The sequence below is a fragment of the Neopelma chrysocephalum genome, unplaced genomic scaffold, assembly GCF_003984885.1.
Source record: "Neopelma chrysocephalum unplaced genomic scaffold, ASM398488v2 Primary Assembly neopelma1_23, whole genome shotgun sequence".
Taxonomy (NCBI): Eukaryota; Metazoa; Chordata; class Aves; order Passeriformes; family Pipridae; genus Neopelma; species Neopelma chrysocephalum.
Genome location: NW_020897691.1, coordinates 5,562,761 through 5,586,789, shown reverse-complemented (window position 1 = coordinate 5,586,789; position 24,029 = coordinate 5,562,761). Strand labels below are relative to the sequence as shown.

Sequence of the window (24,029 nt, the reverse complement as noted above, 5' to 3'; positions counted from 1 at the left end):
TGCTCTGGGTCAGCGAATGCTTCTGTGAAGTCAAGTCAAAAGACATTGTACTCAAACTGAAGTAGGGAAAGCATACTCCTTTGTACATTGCTTGGCAGGAGTAAAATAACTACTCCATGCTGGTGCTGTTCCTGTTGCTGTTATGTTTATTTTTGAAAGTTTAAAGGTCTCTCAGTATTACACTGAATTTAAGAGATGCCAGGTGCTAAATTAAGTATTGCCAAATATTTATAAGTGATGAAAAATGAAAAGCAGAAGCCTAATGAACAATTGCCACTGATCCCCTTACAACCTCAGGAAATAAAGATGGCTTTGCTCAATCTGTGAAACTCTACTCTTAAATAATTTTTTTTCTTTTGATATGGAAATATCACATTTTATTCCTATGGCTATTTCTATGTGTTCTCTGTATTACCTCTATTAATAAATGCCAAATATTATTACTGCAGATTCCGTAATTACTACTTTTCTTACAATACATATTTTATAAAATACAGGGCCTAAAGAGGCTTCAAAGGCAAATAAAAGGCAAATTCAAGAGACCATCAATGTTTAAAGGAAACTGTCATCACATGCATAACAAATAGAAGATAATACCAGAACAATATTTGCATTCTCAGCTAATTCAATAGGATAACATGTCTCTAAGTCATCTTTGCTGGGTAATTTTAATCAACTAAAGTTAAAATTATACTACAGTGGGTGCAATCAATGTTGAACCTCAGGAGCAAGAGACATTCTAAAAGGGACTCTGTTATTACAAAAGCTCTGGGAACCAATGAAACGAGTTCATGTGTTTGTTTTACGGATTTATTCCAAAGAATGTGCTCTTCAACATCTGGCAAACATGCACTCGATTAACAAAAGCTGTTTGATGGACTTGGGTACTACCACCTTGGGGATTTGGTATCTATTGCTCGCAGAGCTTCTGGGGTATCCCTGTTAAGTTTAAAGGTGTAATCTAAGCCATGGCCAGTGCTCTGACAAAACACCAAATCCTTATTCCTAGCATCATTTGTATTTCCAAACATCTAGTAAAGGGACTCAAGTCTGCAAAGACAACATTCAGGCTTGATGCTCAAGTACATGTTGGTTCCCTCCCAGTTTTTGCAGTCAGTTCTAGAAAGATTGCCAGTAATTTTCTCTCATCTTTTATGAAGTCTCTCTTTAATCCATAATGCACTGGCTGGACTTCAATCTCAGACTGGCATTTTACTGAAAAATTTCATTTACCAGTGCCTACATCAATCCTTTTTGGCTTATTACTCTAGACTCTGATACCGCAGAGATTAAGAGCATGTGCTCAGCTTCATGCATTGAGCCGGAAGGGACAAGACACATTAAATGAAGTTAACCTTTTGTGTACATCTTTTACAGAAGGATGACCCTAAACTTTTGTGTATATGTCATAAGCTGATGATTTAAATGACAATTTTTTATATTGCTTCTCAAAAAATTATCAAGTTCAAGCACCTCTGAGAGAATTATTCATAATACCAAAGAGCAGGGAACAGAACGTGCACTTCAGTTCTGCAATATAATTAAGTGTAGTACCATTAAATATTAAAATACAGGGAAATGTTTTCACTGGTAATTAGTCATTTCTAAATCTGAGGGAACACTTTTTTTTACATTTCTTTCTGCAGTAGAAAGAAAATAAGCTCGTGCACTTCACTGAAGTTTAGTCATTTACTCTGACCCTTGCTAGTATAGATAAGATCAATTCATTTGTAAAGTATCTAACACTGGATGGTTGCCAAAAATCCATCAGTGTAAAAAACATGTGCCAGTTGAATAAAGCAAGGTCATCCTTTGTGAGCTGAGGAGAAAACCAGGGTGAGAACTTGGAGTTCTTTGTATTTTCCTGACGCATCAGGATTTGAGGACTGACTTGCGCTCTGCCAGAGTGATCTGACCTAAATGGAAATGAGAAAATTGAAACTGAAGACTGTAATCTTGCTCCAAGAGGATACATAAAATACACCTAAGTGAATGACCATCTAGCCTTCTAGAATTTAAGGATGAAAACATAGAGTGTGCTTTTAAATTCAATTTTGAAAATTCAGTGAGTGAAAAGCATTTTTCAAGTTCTGAAGGACCAGAAAGAAAAATCTGTAACACAACCACACAATTCTAGGAGCAGTTTTAGTTTCCATAAAACACTTAAGTTTAACAACACATCCAGAATGGGGACTAATTATTGTGGCTGAAGGCAGTGATAGTTTGACCACTGAGGATTGCTGACATATCAGCAACTTTGCTGCAAATGTACACAGAAAGGGCTCAGAGGGCTCCTGCACCAACCTCACCCCACAGACGTTAAGATCATCATGAATCACTCGCCTGCACTAGGCACTTTAAACTCTGTGACCTCAATATCCAGTTTTGGGCTAGGGAATGTAACTAGGTGTTAAGTCTGAGAGATGGAGCTGGATATGGAAATGGGAGCCACGAAGAAGGACTGAAGCCCAGGGTAACTCCTTTTGTAGGCCATGCAGAGGTCTCTTCACAGACGACTCCACAAAAAAGCCTGGTTGCTCACTATTTGTGAGCACACACACAAATATTTTACAAACAAATGCATTACTGTGGAATTACATGACTCTGCTCCAACAAGCTCTGCAGAAAATATGAGTATTCCCAAATTCTGATGGATTAGGCTCACCCAACATTTTTTTTCTGCTCAGGATAGCAGCTTAATAAGCATCAAGTTATGATGCAAAAGAAGCATAAGGAGCATAATTACAGCCATTGAAAGGCCATCCTCTCCTGAAATACACATCAGATATAGTTCTAGAAACACAAAAACCCAATACTTCCAAGAGGAGTGAACTGAGCTCACAAATGGAAACTTATGAACCCCAGAACTAGACACATGCTGGAAACTAGTGACTTTTTTGGTTCCTTCCTGCTCTTTTCGCTTGTGAAACTGGGATTAAGAACAGTAATTTATAGGCTCTGATAGTCTCAGCTTGTTTCAAAAGAAAATCTCAGGATTTAAAAAACAGTATCAATTTCTCAAACATCAAAGCTGTTAGTTATAAAACTGTGGTTTGGTTTTCAACTGTTTCAGGAACTCATATGCCTGGAAAATAATGTGGTTTTCAAACCAGATCAGTTGCTCTTATAACAGGTATCCTCTCTCCTCAGAAACCTTTCCTTTCCTTGGTCCACCGAGACACATTAAGAAAGGCCAGGTGGAAGAAAGCATTCTCCAAAGATGTTGGTTGTTAAACTTGCAGCTATGAAATACCACAAAAACCTCTCAGGTCACATCTTTTGGAGTGCAATCAAGATGCAATATTTTGTTTCTGGCAAAGACATTTTCTCAATAAAAAGACTGCAGTGCATCTATTTTTCTTCCTTCCAGAAGTCTTCTCCAGTGCACCCATATATACATATAAAATTGTGGAAGGGAGGAAAGAGAAAAAAGTCATGAAATATTTATTCTAGTACATGTTACAGAAACTATTCAAAGCCTATTTGAAATTCATAGACAGCTTCCACCGTTGCAGCATCACTGTACATCTAGGAAGGCTTGTACCTCACAGATTTCCTGCATTCAACATAAAGTATCCTCTTCCCTGTTTCATGCCATTCTTCCCAATTAAATCACCAAGATTAAAGAAATCCCTTTACATCCTTTCTGTCCATGCCTCTAGTATTTCCAAGCATTCTGTCTCTCTGTCTTTGTTCTTTCCCACAAACACTGTACTTTTGGGTTTTAACCTCCTCTCCCAAGAGATGTGTTTAAAATGGCTGTTTTTCTCTGAACTCTTTGTAATTTATCAATACCTTTTAATGGTCTGGTACATACATTGAACATACCTCGGAGTGGTCTCAGGAAAGACATGAAGGTGGGCATTTTTATTTCCCAACAGCATGAAGTGATTTGTACAAAAAAATGAAAGTTGCAATCACTCTTTAAATAAAGAATGATTCTTGCTAGTGCTACAGCGCCTTCAGACACAAAAATCAAACACCAATAAATATTCCTTACACTGGTAATGTATTTGCTACTTTAATAAAACTATACAGCATACACATATGCTTCAGAAATGAGTAACTGTCCTTATTTCTTAGACATCATTACTGTGTCTAAAGCGTATGTCCTAAACTGGCTTCCCATTTTGTGTGGGAAATAAGGTAGCAAACGCAGAGAAAGCCCCATAGGCGATCCCATACTGCTGCCACAGCTGCCTTCCACTATGTACAATTACATCTGTCTCTGCCCTGTGCTTCTTGCCTTGATCCATCTAATGAAGTTCCAATGAAGTATGGATATTGCACATGCAACATGCAGTAACAAAAAAAATCACAGCAGAGATTTAGAAGTACATTACAAGACTGAAGGATACTGGGCATGAGTTAGAAAACAGCTCCTCAAGACTTCAGCAACACCATCAGTAAGTAGTCTCTTCATTACATTAGGCATTACATGTAATGCCTAACTGAATATTCTCCAAAAGACACTTTGCAGACACACAGACTAAACAGGAAAACATTTTAAATCTTCCTTTTTCTACAGGGAACTCATGCGAGAGAGATATTTTGACATTCTTTCTGCTTGTTCCCTGATTGTTGGTTTCCCATCTCTTCCTTTCAAATTAAATGATACATTATGTATTTCTTCTGGCAGGCTGCTTTTAGTGTACCACTGTGGTCTAACACAGACGGCAGAGTTACATTACCGAAGGGCTCAATTCCCCCGCACCAACGTGCAGCTCCTCGGACGCATTACCCTAGTCTCAGCTCATTACTACCTTCTCTTTGTTTTCCATGCAGGAGGAGTCAGGTATTTCCTCTCAGTGCTTGCAGGTCTTGAGCCTCTCCCTGGCTTTACACGCAGGATGAATGACACAACGGAGGCACATCCCCTCCCTGTCCATAGAATAGGAGAGTGAAGAACTAATTCATACAAGGTGCTTAATATGAACAGGACTAGAGACGGATGAAAGGAATCCCAGCTTTGCTGACTCTCTTTCAGTCTGCTCAGTCTGCACGTTCTTACCCTGCCTGCAGGGGTTTGGTTGGGTTTGTTTTTTCATTTAAAAGCTGAAACAAATGCTTCTATTACATACAGCTAGAAACGCATCTGGATCAGTCACTTATAATGCAGACTCTCTATTAGGTTGGACTGCAAACGGATGAGGCTGTAAGTACATCCTGCCCCTGTACACTTAAATTCAGAAGACTGAAAGATCCCTTTTTCAGGCACTACTGTAGCAGCATTGCCAGCACAGCTTTTCAGCTACCACAATGGGAAACACCCATAGGAAAACCCAGAGCTCCACAATGCAAATATTGCCTTTGGTTTAGTCATGAACAGAAAACAGTCACAGGCACAGAGAACACTGTTGTGATTCACTTGTTTCCAAAGCAAACACAGATTTCCTATTTAAGGAACAGCAGATTTTTAGGGCCCTCAATTAAAATTACTTGTTTGAAATTGAAGTTAAGCAGCCAAAGCTCAGAAATTACAGATTTCAAGTTTCTCCTCTAGCCCTTTTTCCCCCTTGTGGGAAACCATTCTGTACAATGAAAGGAATCAGGGTCCTATGTAAAAAACAGTGCATCACCAGACATCTAAAAATAGAAATGCAAGATGCCCAAAGCAGAGGAAATGAGCCTTGTGCTTAACAACTGCTATTTGACTTTATAAACCATTAGGTTCTTCCAGGGCAGTTCCATACACTCTTTCCCACTCTTGTAGAAAAAAAAATCCTACAGTATTCAGTTGTACTCCACACCAGCCATTTGCAAGATTTGAAATGAAGAAGAATGTGCCTAGTCCTCACAGGGAATGGCTCTTGGTGCTGCTTTGAGGAAGCCTGCTCTAGTTCCTGCCCATGCAGGCAGCAATCCTGCTCAAAGGAAGGAGCAAAGAATGCCTTGCAAGGAAGAGTTTAAGTCTCAGCTTTCAGAGAAGTTCCTTAGAATAGCATTGGTTCCCCTTATGGAACTTCTGTGTTCAGTTCAGCCCTTCTGGCTCCTTTCACTCAGAGTCAGTGCCCAAGTGCCTGGGCACCCTTGTGGCCGATGGCCCCAACCAGAGCAGTCCAGCTCCTTGTTGACACAAGAACCAAACGTCTTACAGGAAGAGGGTGGTTCTGCAGAATAGTTTATCTAAAGCTTCATGGGTTACCTGGAGACACAAACAACCCTCTGGTGTCAGCACACCACCTCAGCAAGTCTCCACTGGGCACACTGACCACTCACATTTTGGCATCCATTAGGCTTTTATTACAGCCTGCATCAGGCAGATCCATCTTATCTGGCTTGTGCCTGGTTCCCCACTGGGCTCCTTTGTTTCTCCTACTCTATCCTTAAGCAGGCTCGTAATTCATGTGGTTTCTCTGGCAGTGGGGTTCAGTTGGTATGGTTTGAGCTGTTCTTTTCTAAGGTCAATTCCTTCATTCAACCCTACAAGGCTTCTCCGTTCCAGGTCAAGCAACATAGTAACAACAATCACACTCCTAGTTTCTCTTCCCATAACATCTCCTCTACAAAATATTCTGAATGCTGGAGAAAGCTTCCTTACATAGCACATTGGAGAGGACACTACATATTTTCTTTTATTCGTGGAATAGCATCATCAGGAAAGGGGAAGGGAGGAGAGGAGAGGGGAGGGGAGGGGAGAGGGAGAAATGGAATAGGGGACTAAAGACAAGAAGAGATCCCAGTTTTCCCACTCCTCTCCTCCTCCTCCAGTAACTGATATGTGCTTTCCTGTTCACAGTTTGCTGTCGCTCTCTTGACCAGGCCCACTGAACATTCAGGTAAGAGGTGCTCTTTGCAGGCTGCCAGCCTCCTCCTGAGGACTTCAAGAAAGACTGGGAAAGAGGATATTCCTCATGAGAACTCAGCTCTAGGCTCTAGGTAGCAGCCTATGAAAGACATAAGAGGCTGCGGAGCTCAGCCCCAGCTGAACTTAAGGACCTGCCGTGGTCGGCAGACACATTGGATCTATCCACAAAGTAAACCACTATTAACTACAGTTAATTAACACTGAACAGTGTTGGGCCATCTGCATGGAAAGGTCAATTTTCAGATACATTTAACTACTTAAACTGTGATTTTAGGTAATACAGAGATGCCTTGACAGGTGGCACACTGCAATCTTTGAGCTCTGCTCTCAGATCTAAATGCCAAATGGCACTCATTGGCAGTGAATGATCCTGGCTCAAAGTCAAAGAAAGTCTTCCCAAGTCACTTTGCAACAAAACTATACAGTTGTTCCCTGTTCAACTTCCAGTTCATTAAGCCTGTGTGCTGGGCCCCTGATCTTTTTATCCAGCTAGCACGTGGCTCATATTGTTTCATCTGTTTCCAAGGTTTACTTCAACTGCTTTGGGATGGTGATGACAGAGAGAGACCCAGCAGTAGGGGGCAACTGCATAAAGGAAAAAAACCCTCAAAAAACTCTCATAATTTAAGTGGGAGAGTGAGATTTCTTTCTTCTCTTTGTTTCAAATCCTACAGTGATCTATTTTAACACAAAATGATGATCAGCAAAGATAATTTTCAGAAGGTAGAATGCAAGTACCTATCTCTGACACAGCAGCACCATTGTTCACCTTGGGGGCACACAAGGAGAAGGTAATACTTGCACAGATGTCTTAGAAATTGAAGCAAGCCTCAGAACCACACACAGATGATCATGTATCCCTCAACAATCATCATCATCATCAACAACAACAACAAGAAATTATGAGGCTGATAAACAAATTCTCTTCTCTTCCTTTCCAGCTGTTTTTTCTTACAGTTTGCCTTTGTACTGAATAGGCATCTCTTCAGGTATTACAACACCAAGCTGTTTTAGGTATTTACTACTGTTTTCTTCCTACAGAACTCTGCTTAGGACATGGGAGTGTTATCTTCATCCCCACCATACAGGAAGGAAAGTGTTTACCACAACCTATTCAACATCCAACAGAGAGTCTTCTCACAGAATTGAGACTGGAGCCCACACATGTTATTTCCTAGTCAAATCCTTCCATGCCTAAGTGCTTTCAGAGAGCCAGTCACCTATTTTCTCACACTCAACCTTGTTGAACAGTCATGTCAATTATACTCTCCTCTACACAATGCCCATTAGATGCTCAGCCCTTGAGCCTGGGAAGCTGCTTATTCCAGTATTGCAAAACTCCCATCATCTGCAATTGCAAAGTGGTATCTTTGAAAGGTTAAAAATCCAACCAACAAACCCAGGCAGCCAACATGTGTAGCATGAGCAAAATTTAAAAGCGGTTTAAAAGCTTTGTGGTTTTACTTTCATTTTGCTTCCTACTCTAGGGACAACAACAACAGCAACTGGCCTCACAAAAGCCACACCACCAAGGAAGGGGATGCAATTGCCATTCCTTAAAGACGAGTGTCCTGACAGAGGAATACAGTGAATGGTGAGAAAGTGAGGTCCCTTGTTTAACTGAAGGGACAGCATTTCCTAAATAAGAGAAATATGAAGACTTGATTAACTTGGTTCTCTACTGTTCTACTGTGATAGAGACCATGTCAGCACTGGCTACTTCCATGGCCTGACACATGCAAAGATATTTTCTCTGGAAGGAGTCTTATTTAATTTTTTTTTTTCCAAAGACAAGCTTTTTGGTGTTGAAAAATTTTAAGAACAACTTTGATTTTCAATGCTATGGAGGAAAACAAATAATCTGAAAACATAACTAAGCATTACCCAAAAGATCTGTGAACTAAGCAAACAACTCAACAAGCCTTCTTTCTGAAAGTCTTACAGTGCTGTAGAACATGACTCCAAATTTCTTAACATCTAGGTTTCACAGCATCATTCAAATAATGATACAAAGAAGTACCAAGCTTTTAGACAGTCAAATATCTGTAAAAAGAGAAAGGTCCTTAAACTCTATGTCCTACTATAGTTTGTGATAAATTAAAAAGACAGAGGAGATTTGTTCTTATTTAAATCACCAGGGATCCTTACCTCGAAATTCGAGCCCTCTGAGCTGAAAGGTGACAAGGCCATTTCCAATTTCGATCAAGTGCACAAAGGCATTTAAATAATCTGATGCCAGAATAAAACAGTCTCCTGTGTTGTAGTTTCCCCAGCGGCCCAGAATCAAATCTCCACAAAGAGACTCCTGCAGAGATCTTGTCAAATGCTCATAAAAAATGGAGTTGAGATTATTGTCATCATTTCCTACAACCAGAGCAGCACACATTTGTAAAGAATGAAATTTATAGTATACAAAGCCATTCTGCATAAAATTCTATGTTCTTTTTCATTCCTGCTTAATGTCTTCCTGATACGTTATACAATCTATATTTCCTAGCTTTCCTTTCAGAGAATCAGGTCTGAATTTTTTGTTTAATATGAGTGCTATTGTAAACAAAATATCAAATTATTGATAACACATTTTTCAGGCTTACTCAAATAACCTCTATGTTTTACAACAGCAAGAATATTTTGGCTACATTGAAAGTCTTTGCAATGATAAGTGAATGTCTATGTACTGTTCTTAATTTAAAGAAACCAGAAATCATTATTATTTCATTACATATGTTTAAATTTGAATATTTTTTCTGAGATTTTTAGAGACTTTGGTCACACATCTTCCAATGATTTTGTTGGAATTTTTTTCTTTTAGGCCTCCAGGAATTTTTCAAGGCTTTGTCCATGAAGTATCTGCTGGTACTTCCGATAAGGATACTTATTTTAAAAGAGATTACTTAGTATACTGAGTAAGAATGAAACATTCACAACTAAAATTGCTACCACTTTAAAAACAGTAGCTGTCCAATTACACATTGCTTGGACCAAATGTCCAAAACACCCCACCGCAGTCTAGAAGTTTCATCTCATAAAGGTCTATGTCATTTAACTGCATTAAAAGGATCACTTTTTGATGGTGATTTGTGAAAGGGATTGAACCTTTCACAAATGCCAAGATAGTGCCACATAATCCAACGTGGTGTTGTCTTGTGTTTGCACTCTTTTACATAATATATGCTTGATATATGAACTGCTTTCTTCTTCCATAATGCATCAATGTCTCACCTTCAATACTTTTAAAATGCTGGTGCATGAACACATGTACAAACCAACACTTTGCAGGTTTATTGGTATGAGGGTGTATGTGGATACATATGTACAGGTACCCTGTGCATATTTAGGAGCAGATCTAACGTGGAGGAAAAAAAAAACCAGAAGAGGAGACTTTCAGAGGCTATAGCTTCCTCTACAAACTGCTCTTCAACGCAAAAGGAGGAGCAGGTGTGTAACTATGCTGCTTTTCATCCCTGTGGCCATTAAGCAGACAGCCCTGGTATGTACGTCCATGTGTGTGCGTATGCCCATGCAGATAAACTCAGCTATACACCTCCAGGAGTACATGTGGTCAAAATTTAAACAAGTCATAAAATTAATCTTTTAGGCACACACACAAAAGTAATGTTCTGCTTGAGCTACAGGATTAAAAATATAATTAACTTATTGCATTTATAATAATGCTAAAGGTTATTGCTATCAGAGGGCAGAATGGCCTTGGGAAACATCCTAGCTCCCTGCCTCAAAATGATAAATAATTAAAGAGCACTATATATGCTTCAAATTATTAATACCTCTCTTGCCTACTTAGACACCCTGGATTTCACCCATTTCTGCTTGAAGACATGTGTTTGTTCATGCTACTGATGTAATGGATAAAGGATAAAGGGGGGGGCATAACAGCAATGATTAAAATGTAAACTTCCAACTTCACAATACAAGCCCCTGCCATCTCAGCAGCAAAATAAAATCAGCCACAGAACACTAAAGCAGAAGAACCCCATATATGAAACCTTGGCCTCTCTCACTGAGACTGGGATTTGGTATGAGAGACTGGTATCGGTTTCCCCTGAAAAGGGTTCTATCCCACCATGCACTGAAGAGTGTCAGATGAGGTACCACACACTCTCTGTGTCCACCGACTTGCCAAAAACTGCTCTCACTTCTCAGTCTCACAGGAACAACTGCTGTAGCCTGGGGAGGTGCTTTACACAGCCATGGATTGGTGCTCATTTAATGCATTGTTACTCAGCGGAACAGCCCGCCATCTTTCCTACTTTTTTTCTCTTGCAAATTTTTCAGTTTCACTTTTCACCTTCTCCAAAAAGGTTTCTCTCCAGGGAAGAGGAAATACCTGTCAGCCCAAACTGCTCAGCACTAGGGGCACCACTAACTTCTGCTTCTTTCCAAAGCCTTTCCCTGCCCACAGGTGACCTCTGAGTCCAGCTAGGGTGTCTGCTGCATGTTCCACACAAACAGCAATGTTACAATTAACCAAACAATTCCCAGCCCAGTACTACCTGATCAGCAACACATAACTGAAGAGCAAATTTAATTGTCAGGTCACACAACTTAAACTTGTGCTCTGCTAGATTTAAAATGCTCTGGTTTGTTCACACAACATTTATACCCTTTGCCTTTCAGCAAAGCCTTACCAGTGTAAATACATCACATTTTGCAAATCAAACAAGACACCCAAACTCCCAGGCCATACCTGCATCCTTTTCGATCTGAATTGCCAGTCTGGTGTTGGAATGGTCTGATCTTTTGGTGCTGGAAATAAAGACATGTTGTAAAGCCAATTCTTTTTTTTTTAAAAATACAATTCTCATAACAAACACATTTATTTTCTTTTTAACATATCTCCTCATTTTGTGTTTATATCATTATGCAGTTTACACTCTAATCCATTCATCAGGCATACATAGTTATTTCAGGCCAGTATTGCTATTGATACTGGAGCTTATTAGCACACGAAAGTGTCTGTGGCCTCTCCTCCTTTTCCTCAAGCCCTTTCTGCCCCATTTTCCTTCTTGTGGGGCACAGTACATTCAGAATTTGGCATCTGTGATAATATACAACACTATGTACTTAAATAATTGAACTGGCTTCAGAAACACATCAGTCACGTGCCACCAAAACAGCAAATAGAAAGAATATTTAATCAGTCTTTCTTTCCTTCTAAGCCTTAAGGGAAACAATTGGGCTCAAGGAGTTTTCTTTGTCCGAAAATATTTTTGTGGATGTGTAACATTTATGGAAAAACAACAACAAAAAAATCACTTTACTTAGTTTGATATTTAGCTAGGCAGCAATGAGAGTGTCCCTGATCATTCTTATTGCTTGAAAAAGAGTAAATTACAGGGCCTTAGTCTATACAGACAGTAACCCTGTCTCCCCTATTAATGGCACATTCTCAACACAGTATTTTGATTGTACCAGCGGAACAAAAATACCACAGGAAAAATGGTCACAAAACAGAAAGCAACTAAAAGGTAGATTGGATTGAGCTTTTACTACTACCTGTAACAAACAACACTAATAAAGTCTGAAAATAAGGAATGACTAAATCACTCTGGACCAGTATGTGTTAAACAGAAGGGAGCGATTTTTGTGGTGACCAGGGATATTCAAGTCCAAAGCATCTCCCAAGCCTTCAGGGTACAAGTGAAAGTCTGGCCAACTGAAATGCTATAGTAAATACAAATTTCCCTGAAACACTGCTCTGGCAGGAGTGTTTAGGGATTTCAGGACACTTCATTAAGAATATTGCCTCAAGAGTTTTGCCTTCAACCACTAGCCTTAGCAGAAGATCTATCAATCAAATATGCAAATATTATCATTCCTTGGAAAATGGGGTTAAAGCAAAAAACAGAGAAAGACCAAGCTCTTTGTCCCAAATAACAGCCAGCATAAGATTTCATGTGACAGTGGCAAGAGTCTCATCTGTTCAACAGCCTGTAAGCACAGGGGAAAAGCACCACAGCAGCACCTCCCCTAGCATGGGAACTGAGGGAGACATCCAGGCATGGTCCTCATTGTGTCCTTGGTTGAATGGTGATGAGGGTGGCATGGCTAGGTGGGACTGGCTAGGGTCTGGCTCATGAGGGTGGGGAGCACAGGTCATAGTTGAACAGGCTGATGGCTGGTCAGTCAACTTAAAAAGCCTGAATTTAGCTATTCACTATGAGAACTTAAGACATGCCCCAAGGAGACTGCACCAAAGAGGGTATCAGTTACATGGAAGGTTTTCAAACAGCTTAAATAACACTGAAAAAGGATGGTGTAAACCCAAGTCTCTGAAACACAGCAGAGACTCTCTGAGAGTCTTCATGTCCTCATCTTAGTTCTGGTTGCCAGGACTTCCTGTGTCAATACACAGGTTATTTAAAAGGTTGGAAGTTTCTGAGCTGAAGCTATAAGCTCATGCTAAATCCAACTGTGGGAAGGAGGCCACTGATGTCCCTAATGTTAGAAAGCTTTTTCATCCACTTCCTACAGTCTCCCCCAAAAAGCTGTGGAAAATTGACCAACAGAAAAATTGCACACAGGGTTCCATTTAGTAGACAGAAAAAGAATAGAATTGCTTTCCTTACCAAAACCAACTGATTTTTGCTCTAAAAAGACATGTTCTCTACTTTGCAAAAAGCACAATTGGAGAAAATAAGAGTTTTAATTAAAATTATTTGTAATTAATATTAGGATACTCTCTACATATATTAAAAACTTATTTGATGTATTATTTATCTGCCAGCTTCCGGTTGGTTCAGCTTATTGTAACTGCAATTTTCATCTCCTGTGCAACAGAAAATTACAATGGGGGAAGGGCCTTCTAAGCAGTTTGAAATTTAGAGAATGATTTTACTTCAAAAAGGTTGTCAGAATTCTTCCACTCTGATACATATCCACCTGCATATGCAAGAGCAAGCATAAACATTATGTTAGGGAATTAAATCAATTTTCTATTCTCAGTAGAGAAACACTGCTGATTTCCAAATGCATATGTTTTAACATTATGAGACTCTTTATTAACTTTCAGTCCCTCTGAAATCAGTGCCAGTATAAGGTACATATTAATACTATTCTTTACCCCACTTTTTTACCAATCTATAAAGCATTTCTGCTCTTGAGGCATATCGAGTCCCATACAAATCAACCAATACCCCAGAAAATTCTGATCTATAATACACAGAAATTCTTTTGCCCAGCATGCAGTTCTGGCTCCATTTCTTTCCCCTCTTTTTTGTTTAGAGAGAAAGATGTATGAAATAATCAGAGAAAATCACAAATGCTTCAGACACTCCAAAACAGATAGTGCAGCCTGACTGGGAAGAAAGAAAGGAAATAGAAGATCTCACAAAACCAAAACAAAACCAGGCTCAGTTGAGGCTTTATCCTCCATTCCAAGCACAGTAACAACTGTTTAAGCAGCTAAAACATGGGCCTCGGGATACGAGACAAGATTTACCTTTTCAGACACTATCAGAAAAACACAAATATTTATATAGATATTTTGAAATATAATTTTATTCCATTTTTTGAAGACTGAGGGTAATATAGGCAGTTTGTAAAGCAAACTTCTGTCCTAAAATTCAGTTTAGTTGAGTAAATGCAGTCAAGTAATCCATTTTGGATTTTGAAAGTCTCCTAAAATTATTAGTAACCAAAGCTATGTTTATATGCTCTTGAAGGCCATGGGAATTTGCATAGGATTAAACTATAATCCTCTGAGCCTAACAATCAAACCAGCAATGCCTTTACTCCAGGGCTTTTCCCTCTCAACTAGGACCTCTCAAAGTGAACTTCTGGGATTAGTGGGTGATTTGGGCTTTCCTCCAGTGGCCTCTTCCTTTAAATTTGGTTGTTACCACTCATCCAATGTGATAATTAGTTCAGTAATTGAATTTCTTCCTGAATTGCATTATTCTTTGCAAACCAAGAGCAGGTCCTTCAGCAATAGCCCTAGAGAGCAAGTGACTGTGTTTGAATAACTTCAGCTATGTCTTCAGCAATTTTAAAGTCATCATCCTGCTTAGTTCCAGAAATATCTATTTCATGATCTTTTAATCCACCATTTACATGGACACTGACACAACCCACTGGTTTGGGTAGCACTGTTCAAGCCATTATAACCATTGCTTCTCTTTGCAAAAAGAAGAATAAGTCACTTCCTATAATCCCTTATCCAAAAATACTGCCTGGAAAGATTTTCTTCTCCCACTTCAGTCTCCTAGTTTCCTTAGAAAGGTAGAAAAAAGGCTGAAGGGGATTTAGGCAGTCTGGGGAACATACAGTGTATGGTGAGCATCAGGCAAACTGAGGGGAAAAAAATAAATAAATCATTGACGTGTTTATTTCCAGAAGATCAAAAAAAAATTCCACCTCTTTTATCTGCCTTGTTGATGCTGAGTTTTACCCCAAAACACAAATTCAAGATTTCTAGGATTCCTGCTGTGAAAAATGGGATCCTTACTTTGAAAGAGAACAAAACAAAGCAAAGCAGTTCTCCTCTGGGAGATGCAAGGATGCCTTTCCAGGGTGGATCCAAAATTTTTCTTTGTCTGTGTCCAACGAATTTTAATCCATCTTACCATGACATCTAACAGTCAAATCTAACAGAGAGAAACTTTACTATGCTGCAGCCCTATGATTATTCATGGGAATCTGGAAAAAAAGTCCTCAGTATTTTCATGTGAATGTCTGATGCTGCTGGCACTATAAACAGAAGGCTTAGCATTAAAAACACAGTAGCAGTAGGCTGCAATGTGAGGCTGGGGGGAGAATGACACGGCAGAATAAGCAGGCACCCACGAATATTTGAAGGACATCAGAGGCAAAAATGATGGTATTAATTGGAAGGCTAAGGATACCCAAGTAGTTTTAAATCAATTTAATCTAAAATACAGAATGATTTCAGTGTGATTATAACAACGAAGGCTGACAGCCCCTTCATGTGTAACCATACCCAGGTTTTCTGGGCGGCTGAATGAAAGATACACCTTACGTTTAACTCACCTTAATAAAAAAAGATCTCTTAAAAATGAAAAGCAATTTCTCCTTCCTGATCACTCACTCTGATTTTTATTTTTCATGCTTTCTTCCTCCTTTCCTGACTGGTCCAGTGTTTCATCTAACAATAATAAAAAGTGGCTTTAATTGCACACTAGGAAACTGGGGGAGGACTAAGGTATAAGAAGTCCCACTTGTTAAAGACAGCGCTGTTGAAGCATCCTTTTAAAACATAGAAAGATCTTATTATCAATAATGCTTCTTGTTCTTAGGGTTTATTTTCTTTAAAGATTTTTATAACTGATTCTGAGAACTTCTTGGGTTTACTTGGGGTTTTTTGTGGGTTTTTTTATGTTTTGGAGGGGCTGGTTTGGGTTTTTTTTTGTTGGTTTTTTTTTTTGGTTTTTTTTTTAGTAGGTGCTAAAACCAGAATTGAGGTAATTTGCTGAGATACTACTCTGCATGCTCTTTTGGCATATTCTAGCACCTTTCCTGAAGATGAGGTTTCTGTGCTCCCGCAGCAATACAGATGAAAATGCAAGACGTAAATTTGAAATCAAAAGCTGAGTGCCCAAACGTGGATTAAACAGTGCACCTAAGTGCTCTGACATTCAAAGGTTTAGCTGGGGAATTCACCTCTTATTTGTAAGTCAGGTAATTTAAATATCTGTGTACTTTAAAATATTCACTAATGCTTTACCAAAATGTCACCAATATTCCTGCATTTGTCTTATTTAGCTTCTGTGCTCCTTAATTTCTTTCCCCTTGTCCAAGTATGCTTCTTCTTTTAAAAGGTATTTAATCACTATCTCCAGATATTTTATACTAAGCAACACTAGAAGCTTTATAAGTGGAAAGATTACGCCAACTGCACAGAGACATTTGTGCTCACTCTTGCATAAGTGGAAAAGATCTGGGACCCTGATGCTCCTATGAGGATGGGGCTTAGCACAGGATCCTGCATCACAGCTGGACCTTGCTGTCTGCAATTGATAGAAGTGCTTTTAATTTAAAAGCAAATGTGTTAACTACATTACACAAAAACATGCATCTGAAATAGTGCGAGTGAGTGTTATTTTTCTGGTTGTCCCATCATGAGCCACCACAAACATTACAGGAAAGGTACGACACTGTGCCCAGCTCTGGGCAAAGTGCTCTGCAGGACTGATTCACCTGGGCTTTGCACTGGCTTATGAGCCCATGAGTGAAGTGGCAAAAGCCTTAAAAACTCTAAGGACCTGGAAAGTAGAAAGGAGGTGATGAGAAACATCCTGTTGAAGTTTTCACCAGACAGAGAGAGCAAGAACAGGGAAAAAAACCCCAAGGCAAAACAAATGTTGGGAGCTGATTCAGCAAATGAGGCCAAGATGTTTTTCCTCCTTGACTCCACACAGAGACACATCGTTTAAACATCATAAAAGGAGGAAAGGACAACTAGGCATTTCAGAATTCATTCTTGATACTCTTTACTGCTGATAACGTGTTTTCATGCTTTTTCAGTGTGCAATACTAAAATAGCATATACTTGAGATATTTTAATTCTCACTTTCAGACTAAAAGTGACTGCTTAATAATAAAATTAGGAAGTTGAGATGGCAAGAAAGTATGAGGAAATACAAGATTAAGACAAAGACTGGTGAATGATGTCTTTCAAAGAAAGCCTATACCAGAAATACTATTTAAGTTCACTGTAGCATTTTCCATATAGATATTTCTCACCAAAATATGAAGGGGGGTAAAATGGAAGCTAACCAAGCCATTTCAGTGCTGTAAGTCTGCAAGGGCAGCATCAGTGACACTACATTAAAAAACAAGAAAAATTTTACTTCTACTGTGCAGTTGTACAAAATCCAGTCTAAAACAGGGATAACTTTTAATACCTTTTTTTTCATTTCAAGGACTGTTGAAAATGTTAATAATTTACAGCAGTTGTTATGGTAGCCTCTACAGTACTCTTCAGACTGAAAACAACCCCTGGTATTTTGAGAGCAAACACTTCTAGTCAAAGGACTTTAAAAAAATCCCCCTAGCATTCATCCAGTATTTACCTAGTCCCAACGAGCACAAATTTTCAGAGGCAATTCTAAATGCAATGGTGACATAATTCTGCATCTTGCATTATCTCGGAAAGAAGCAAGAGATAATTTACATTTTGCTCTTATAACCCCAAAGGCAATCTGGGTCCAGTGCATACCCTTGTACACTAGGGGATAACTAAGAATAGTTCATGCTGTAGCATGAACTATTCCCTGCAGCTATCTGTACACAACTTACATATTACCTCTGTTAGGATAGTTACACTTGCTGAACTTCTCCTCTGTGATCTCAGCTTTACCAGTTTTCACATTTTGATAGATGTGGCTTGAATAAGCATTTCCTTGACTGGAAGGTTTGAGTTTAGGACCCTGAACCTCAGCTTGCCCCTAAATGTTTGATTCATTAAATCTAAAACAGGACATGGATCTACATTATCCAAGTGAATGGGATGAATACTTCCTGAGAACACTTACTCTTACAGAAATTCAGTCAACCCATTTCAAGAGGTTTCCAATATTCAACATGACAGAAATTTCATGAGTTAAATTGATCTCATTGGATTTACATAATTTGGAAGCTAATCTTTAGATGAACAGCTTATAAATTTTTAGTGCCACTGTATATCCACAGAAGCTCTCAAAATATAACATGCTTCCTATTTCTGACTGGAGTCCATTCCCATCTTTCTCTTATGTCCTGTTGCTGCCTTCCTTCCCAAATGTCTTTAAAAGTCCTCTTCTATTATGCTGATGATTTTTTCCCTCTATAGGTCTGAGTTCTTGCTTATCAATGTCTGTTGCATTACCCTCTCAGACTTGTCACTGCATGCCTTTTCCTTTTTTGCCCATCTCTTTCCCTGTTCATTTATCCCACTTATGGTTTTGATCTCTACTTGCGTTCCTCCTGATCTCAGCATGCATTCCCTTTCTGATGTCTCCCTTCTGTCTCTATTCTGTCCTCTTAGAATGTTTCAGTGAATCTGACTTGTGAATGCATCTTTAACTCGGCAGGGAACTACAGAGCACTGAATCAGAATGCGCTCCCAATTAATTATCACACATATGGCTCCTATTCAATTAGCCTCAATTTGTTTTACTGACTGCCAGGGGCAAAAATTTGAGGAGAGATGTTACCAGTTAGAGAGATACTGCCATACAGTTAAGCTACATCTTCAAGTTTTGTATAGCCTCCCCTGAGTGTGAAACTCTAGGCAACTCAAAAATCACGTACTTTAATACCAGACCTATTTGACTAAAGGTGCCTTGTTTTCCTTGCCTATCCTTTCTCACCTTTTCCCAGCTGAGTGTGACTCCACACACCGAGTCAAGTGCTGAGCTGAGGGCTGGGTCGGAGAGGAGGTGTGAATACCCCCATGCTACAGCAAGTGGCCAAAGGGGCACACATGCACACAGAGTCACTTACTCAAGGGGGGGGTCACAGCTCAAGACACTGAGGGGAAGGTAGTTTCTAGCAGGGCTTATTTTAGCCTGAGGCTGCACCTGAAACAACACCTCCCACACCTGAATGCTGTGGCTCTGTCACTCCACAAAGTCCTACATACCTGCTGAAAGGGATTAAAGACTCCCAAACCAAGCAAGTGTTGAAGGTACAAGTCCATGGGCAATACTGGTGGTGTGCAATGAGAAGATATACAGTGGTTAGGCGCTACAGCAGGGAGGAGACAGGGAAGGGTCTTGAGAAGACAGTCAGATGAGTAAGTCTAATGAATAACATGTAACTTCAGAGAGCTCATGAAGAACTAAGGCTGAAGTACAGACAAAGACGTTCTTTGTTCTTCAAACATTTTGGTTTTCTCTATTCTCTCTGCCAGTGCCAGAACCACGGCCACAAATGCACCTGGAGAACAGGACACAACTTCCATAAGACCAGTTTATACTCATTGTTTAAACAGAGGAGCACTTTTTTCCAAAAAAAATTCATATTTATTGGGAAATCTGCCAGTTCTAGGAGAAGAGCAATGAAGGAAAAATAGCAGCAGCTTGCTAACATTTCAACTTCTACACCACTGCCAGCCAGGGAGTGCCACTACAACCAGCACGAATGCTATACTCAAGGATACACAAGTCAGCCCTCAGTATACGCTGGATTCTCAAGGATCTAAGTCCCTTTGAAGTCTCCAGAAAGACTCTCACCAAATTCTACATGCTTTGTAAATAGGACCCATCAGCCCTTCTGATTCAAAGACAACACACCAAAATTTCAGACTAAAAACCGTTAATTCATTGGTTCTATTTGTTTTGACTTTTATGTCCAAGGTACTAATAAGCATCCATTTTGGTTTTATCTACATGCTGATACTTATTTATGCTATTTTTGCAGAGTTCTAAATTAACTCAACTCTCAATAAAAGCCTGTAGGATCCCTGAGGCCAACTTAGTGAAGACCTCTCTTAAAAGCACCGCGGTCATCAAAGGAGCTATCATCCATAAATGAGTAACAGCTCTGAACAAAGGCACTAGAACTTCAGTTCACTCTAAAGTCGTGCAACTCAACTACAGTGCTTCTTTCTGGTCAGTTCATAAAAAATAGTACAGGAATAGAAGCAGACAGAGAGAAATACAAAAATTAGCAGAGAAATAAAATCAATTTGGAAGAAACTAAAACAATCGCAATGAAAAGTAAAACTGGCTGCAATGAGGTTTTCATGCCTCGTAGTTGGAAATATTCAGGAAAGTTTGAACCCTAAGTAAGTTTGAACCATAAGTAGGGCAGTGACAATAGTCAGAACATAATGTTTCTGAAGTGATATTTGAGGAAAAAAGGCAAACAGTATCTCCTGTCAACTAGGGGCAAAAAAGGTTCTCCTACGCTGAGGCTTTGCTACAAATGTTGTCTTCAGAGGTTCATGTACCTTTCTTGAAAGTATTCATTATAAATCAATGTCCAAGCCATTACTGAACTATAAACATAGCTGCAGTTGTTCCTCTGTAAACATCACTACTATGGAGGTCTAAGAATATGTGAAAAGTCAAACAACACAGCAAGAAAAGACTAAAAAGAAGAAATCCAGTCCTAAAAAGAACAACTTGAAAGGTTTGAGTGTGCAGAACCCAAACAAGGCCCATGGACAGTTATGGGTGAATGATATTTTGTGTTCAGAGCAGGGGTTTTAACAGCTGTAACAGATGAGCAAGCTCATAGGGAAACCAGATGCACTAGGGTGTGTTAAAAATAAGTGAAGTGCCTGTTATTTTAAGGGAAAAAGGGAGGGAGCAGACAGGTACTTTTCACAGCTCCTTTCCCCACACACGTGCATAATGTGGGGTCTACTCAAATTACGTGTACACTGGGAAAACTCTTCCCATTCCACCTGCATGTTGTTCACAATGGGCAGGTTAAGTGAGCTGGTGGGAAAAGAGAAAAAGCCATCTGCACTACATCTGAAGCAGGGCAGGTTTTCCTCACCCTCCATTCCCAGCTGTGTTAACCTTACAGGTGGTTATTTTCCAAACCACAATAGTTGGAACAATAACACAGTGACACAGCTTTTAAAAATATGGAGAAAAGAAAGGCTTGCTCACAGTCTCAAACACAGAGAGGCATCCTGTAATGCCAGTCTGAGATAACTGGCAATTTAATTGCAGCCTCTTTAGAGACACCTAATTAATTCAGTTACATCGCACTGTAATTCACTCACTACGCTTCAAAGCAAATGCAAGCTGTGCCTTACCCAAAAATAGGCACTGAACCAGAAGAATAGAAACAGGAAGGTGCAGGAGAGATGAGCAGCTTGTAAACAGCCAAATCTCCAGACTCCTGGTGGCAGTTTGCTGTTTGTGGGGACAAGTCACAGCTGCAGCAGGGAACAGGCTGCTTGATGTGATCCAGCAATTAAACCCACTGGGGAATGAAAGTAAACTTCCTACTCTATTCTGTCCATTGTCATATGCAAGATACAAAGCAAGATAAGAGGAAGGGAGGAGAAGGACAGAGTCAGGCTGCAGCGTGACAAAGTATTTAAGGAAAAAAAGCAAAGCGGGGGAATTGAACAACAGCATTTAAACAAACACTTTATGCTTTAAAGTGCCTATACATTAAACAAGATTTACTGCTATTTCCTTTTCTCTCTCTGACATCTATAGCCTAATCATTCCAACAGCTGTGAAAATAAAGACTAAAACAGCACTCTTCAAACTGGGAAGCAGGACCCAGGCTAACAGCAGGACAAAGCCAGTGTTGCACCAATCTTTAAAAACAAAACAAAACAAAACCAACAAACAAAAACAAAACCAAAAAAAAACCCCAAACGACCACAAAAATAAACAGAGAGGGAGAGAAAGAAAATTTCTCATAGTCAACTCCCACAAGGTGGTCAGTTCATGAGGAGCAGGTAAACCTTCACGTTTTACACCCCTCTCTTTTCAACAATGGCAGCAAAAGCTGTAAAACTGTGATTGCATGAAAAGTTGTTCTATCTTAACTTCCTTATTTTTTCTTCTTCTTAAAGTCACCCTTCCTTTTACCCCCAAAAAGATCCCTGACCTCAGTGATATATTAGTGTGCTAGACTCTGCATGCAGTGAGTACCAAAGCGCACAGTAAAAACAAACAGCATCTGCTGATTGCAGGGAAGAACACCCATGCTCTGTGCACACACTGCAAGAGCACAAACAGGCACAGTATGATTTCTGAATTTTGAAGAGCTTGTTAGGAATTTCACAGTTTGCTTACTATCCAAACGAATCTCTTCCTTTTTTTTACCCACTTGAGTTCCTCCATCTCCTTGAAAAAACAAACAAACCATCATCTTAATTCTCTAAGACTTTCAGCTCCAGCTTACATCATCTAGAGTGGCAGAAGCCCAGTCAGAAACCTGAGGACTCAAAGTCCTCTTCAGTCAGTAGAAAAAGTGGGACTAAAAGAAACACTAGAAATTCAAGATATGTATGTGTGCACTCAGAAAATACCAGGCAGAGACAACCAAACCAACACTTTAAGGAATAAATGGAGCAGTTTTAAAATTTTTATTAAATTATAAAAAATATAACCCTGGAATTGACAAACTCTAACTTCATATAAATGTAAATGAGTTTTTTTTGTAGTGGTCAATATAGCAAGGAAGCGTTTGAAAATGAGTATGCAAAGCAGGCAAAGCAAAAAAGGTATATAAAGTACATTGAAGGTAGCTTTCCCCTGCACAAAAGTTCCTGTCAACAAAGAGTATGGAAAAACCAAAAAAAAAAATTTAAAGCTTCTGTTTCATATGAGCTTATCTCATACCTGTGACTTTTCATGAATACCTTGAGCTGAATTTGGGAAAATTAACTGTCAAGGCACTCCAAAAAGGAAATCTGTACATCAACTTTCCTTTCTGTTTGTTCTGTCTTAGATGACCTTAAAATTCAGTGCACATCTGGCTGTAAGGAACTGCAGCCCAAAGACAGTGCAAGAGCCAGAACAACTTTCCATTCCAGCTCAAGTTCCTGATCCTATTTAACTACACAGCTCCAAAAGAAAGCAATTATGACATCCTTTTGACTTTTTAGATCTTGAAAGGTCAAGATTCAAAGCAGTAAGGCAACGCCCACTCAATTCAACTATTTTAAGTATTTTGTAGAAAATGTCATTATTCTTAATAAAAAATCACTCCCTCCCCTTGATTTTTTTCTGTCTTTTCACTGTGTCCTTTTAATAAACCAGGAGGTTTTCAGTCCCACTCTCACTCACTCTGGTTATTTTCTCATGTGAGCAATGAAATACTGAAATGGAAGCAAGGCAAAGGAGAATTAGAAGTGTTAGAGACAAAATGAATACAAATTTAGGAGTCATCATTATATGTGCATATTGTGGGATGCCACAGGTTCAGGCAAACATTTATTTCATTTTGACAATCTGAATCTTCTACAAGGCTGTTTTCCACTCCTGAAAGGTTTTCGACAAGTAAGATTGTGGGCTTTAATTGAAATCCTAAAAGATACATTAGAATTTCTAACAAACAACAAAACATGGTTTTTCACAAACAGTAACTTAAGCCTTCATGTTGAATACAAAGTTGTAGTTATTGCTTATTTTGCAAGGACAAGCAGTGGTGGATTAAAGTATTAAAATGGTTTGATTTTTTTGCACTTGGGGTTTTACAGTTTATGGGTAAAATAATTACCTTGCTTTCCAAATTTATTAGCACCAACTTCTTCACTTCCCTTAGAGGGAATAGCAGATGGGTG

At 39.2% G+C, this 24,029-nt stretch overlaps 1 protein-coding gene across 1 annotated transcript in view; it reads right to left on the bottom strand.

The window, feature by feature from the left end:
* The window catches only part of PCNX2 (pecanex 2), a 160,503-nt gene that overhangs the window by 29,656 nt on the left and 106,818 nt on the right, over positions 1-24,029 (bottom strand). Inside the window, exons 24-25 of the mRNA XM_027685374.1 lie at positions 11,514-11,572; positions 8,957-9,172 (exon numbers count right to left, since the gene is read on the bottom strand). Coding sequence (XP_027541175.1) covers positions 8,957-9,172; positions 11,514-11,572 — 275 coding nt within the window. The remainder of the gene's footprint in view (positions 1-8,956; positions 9,173-11,513; positions 11,573-24,029) is intronic.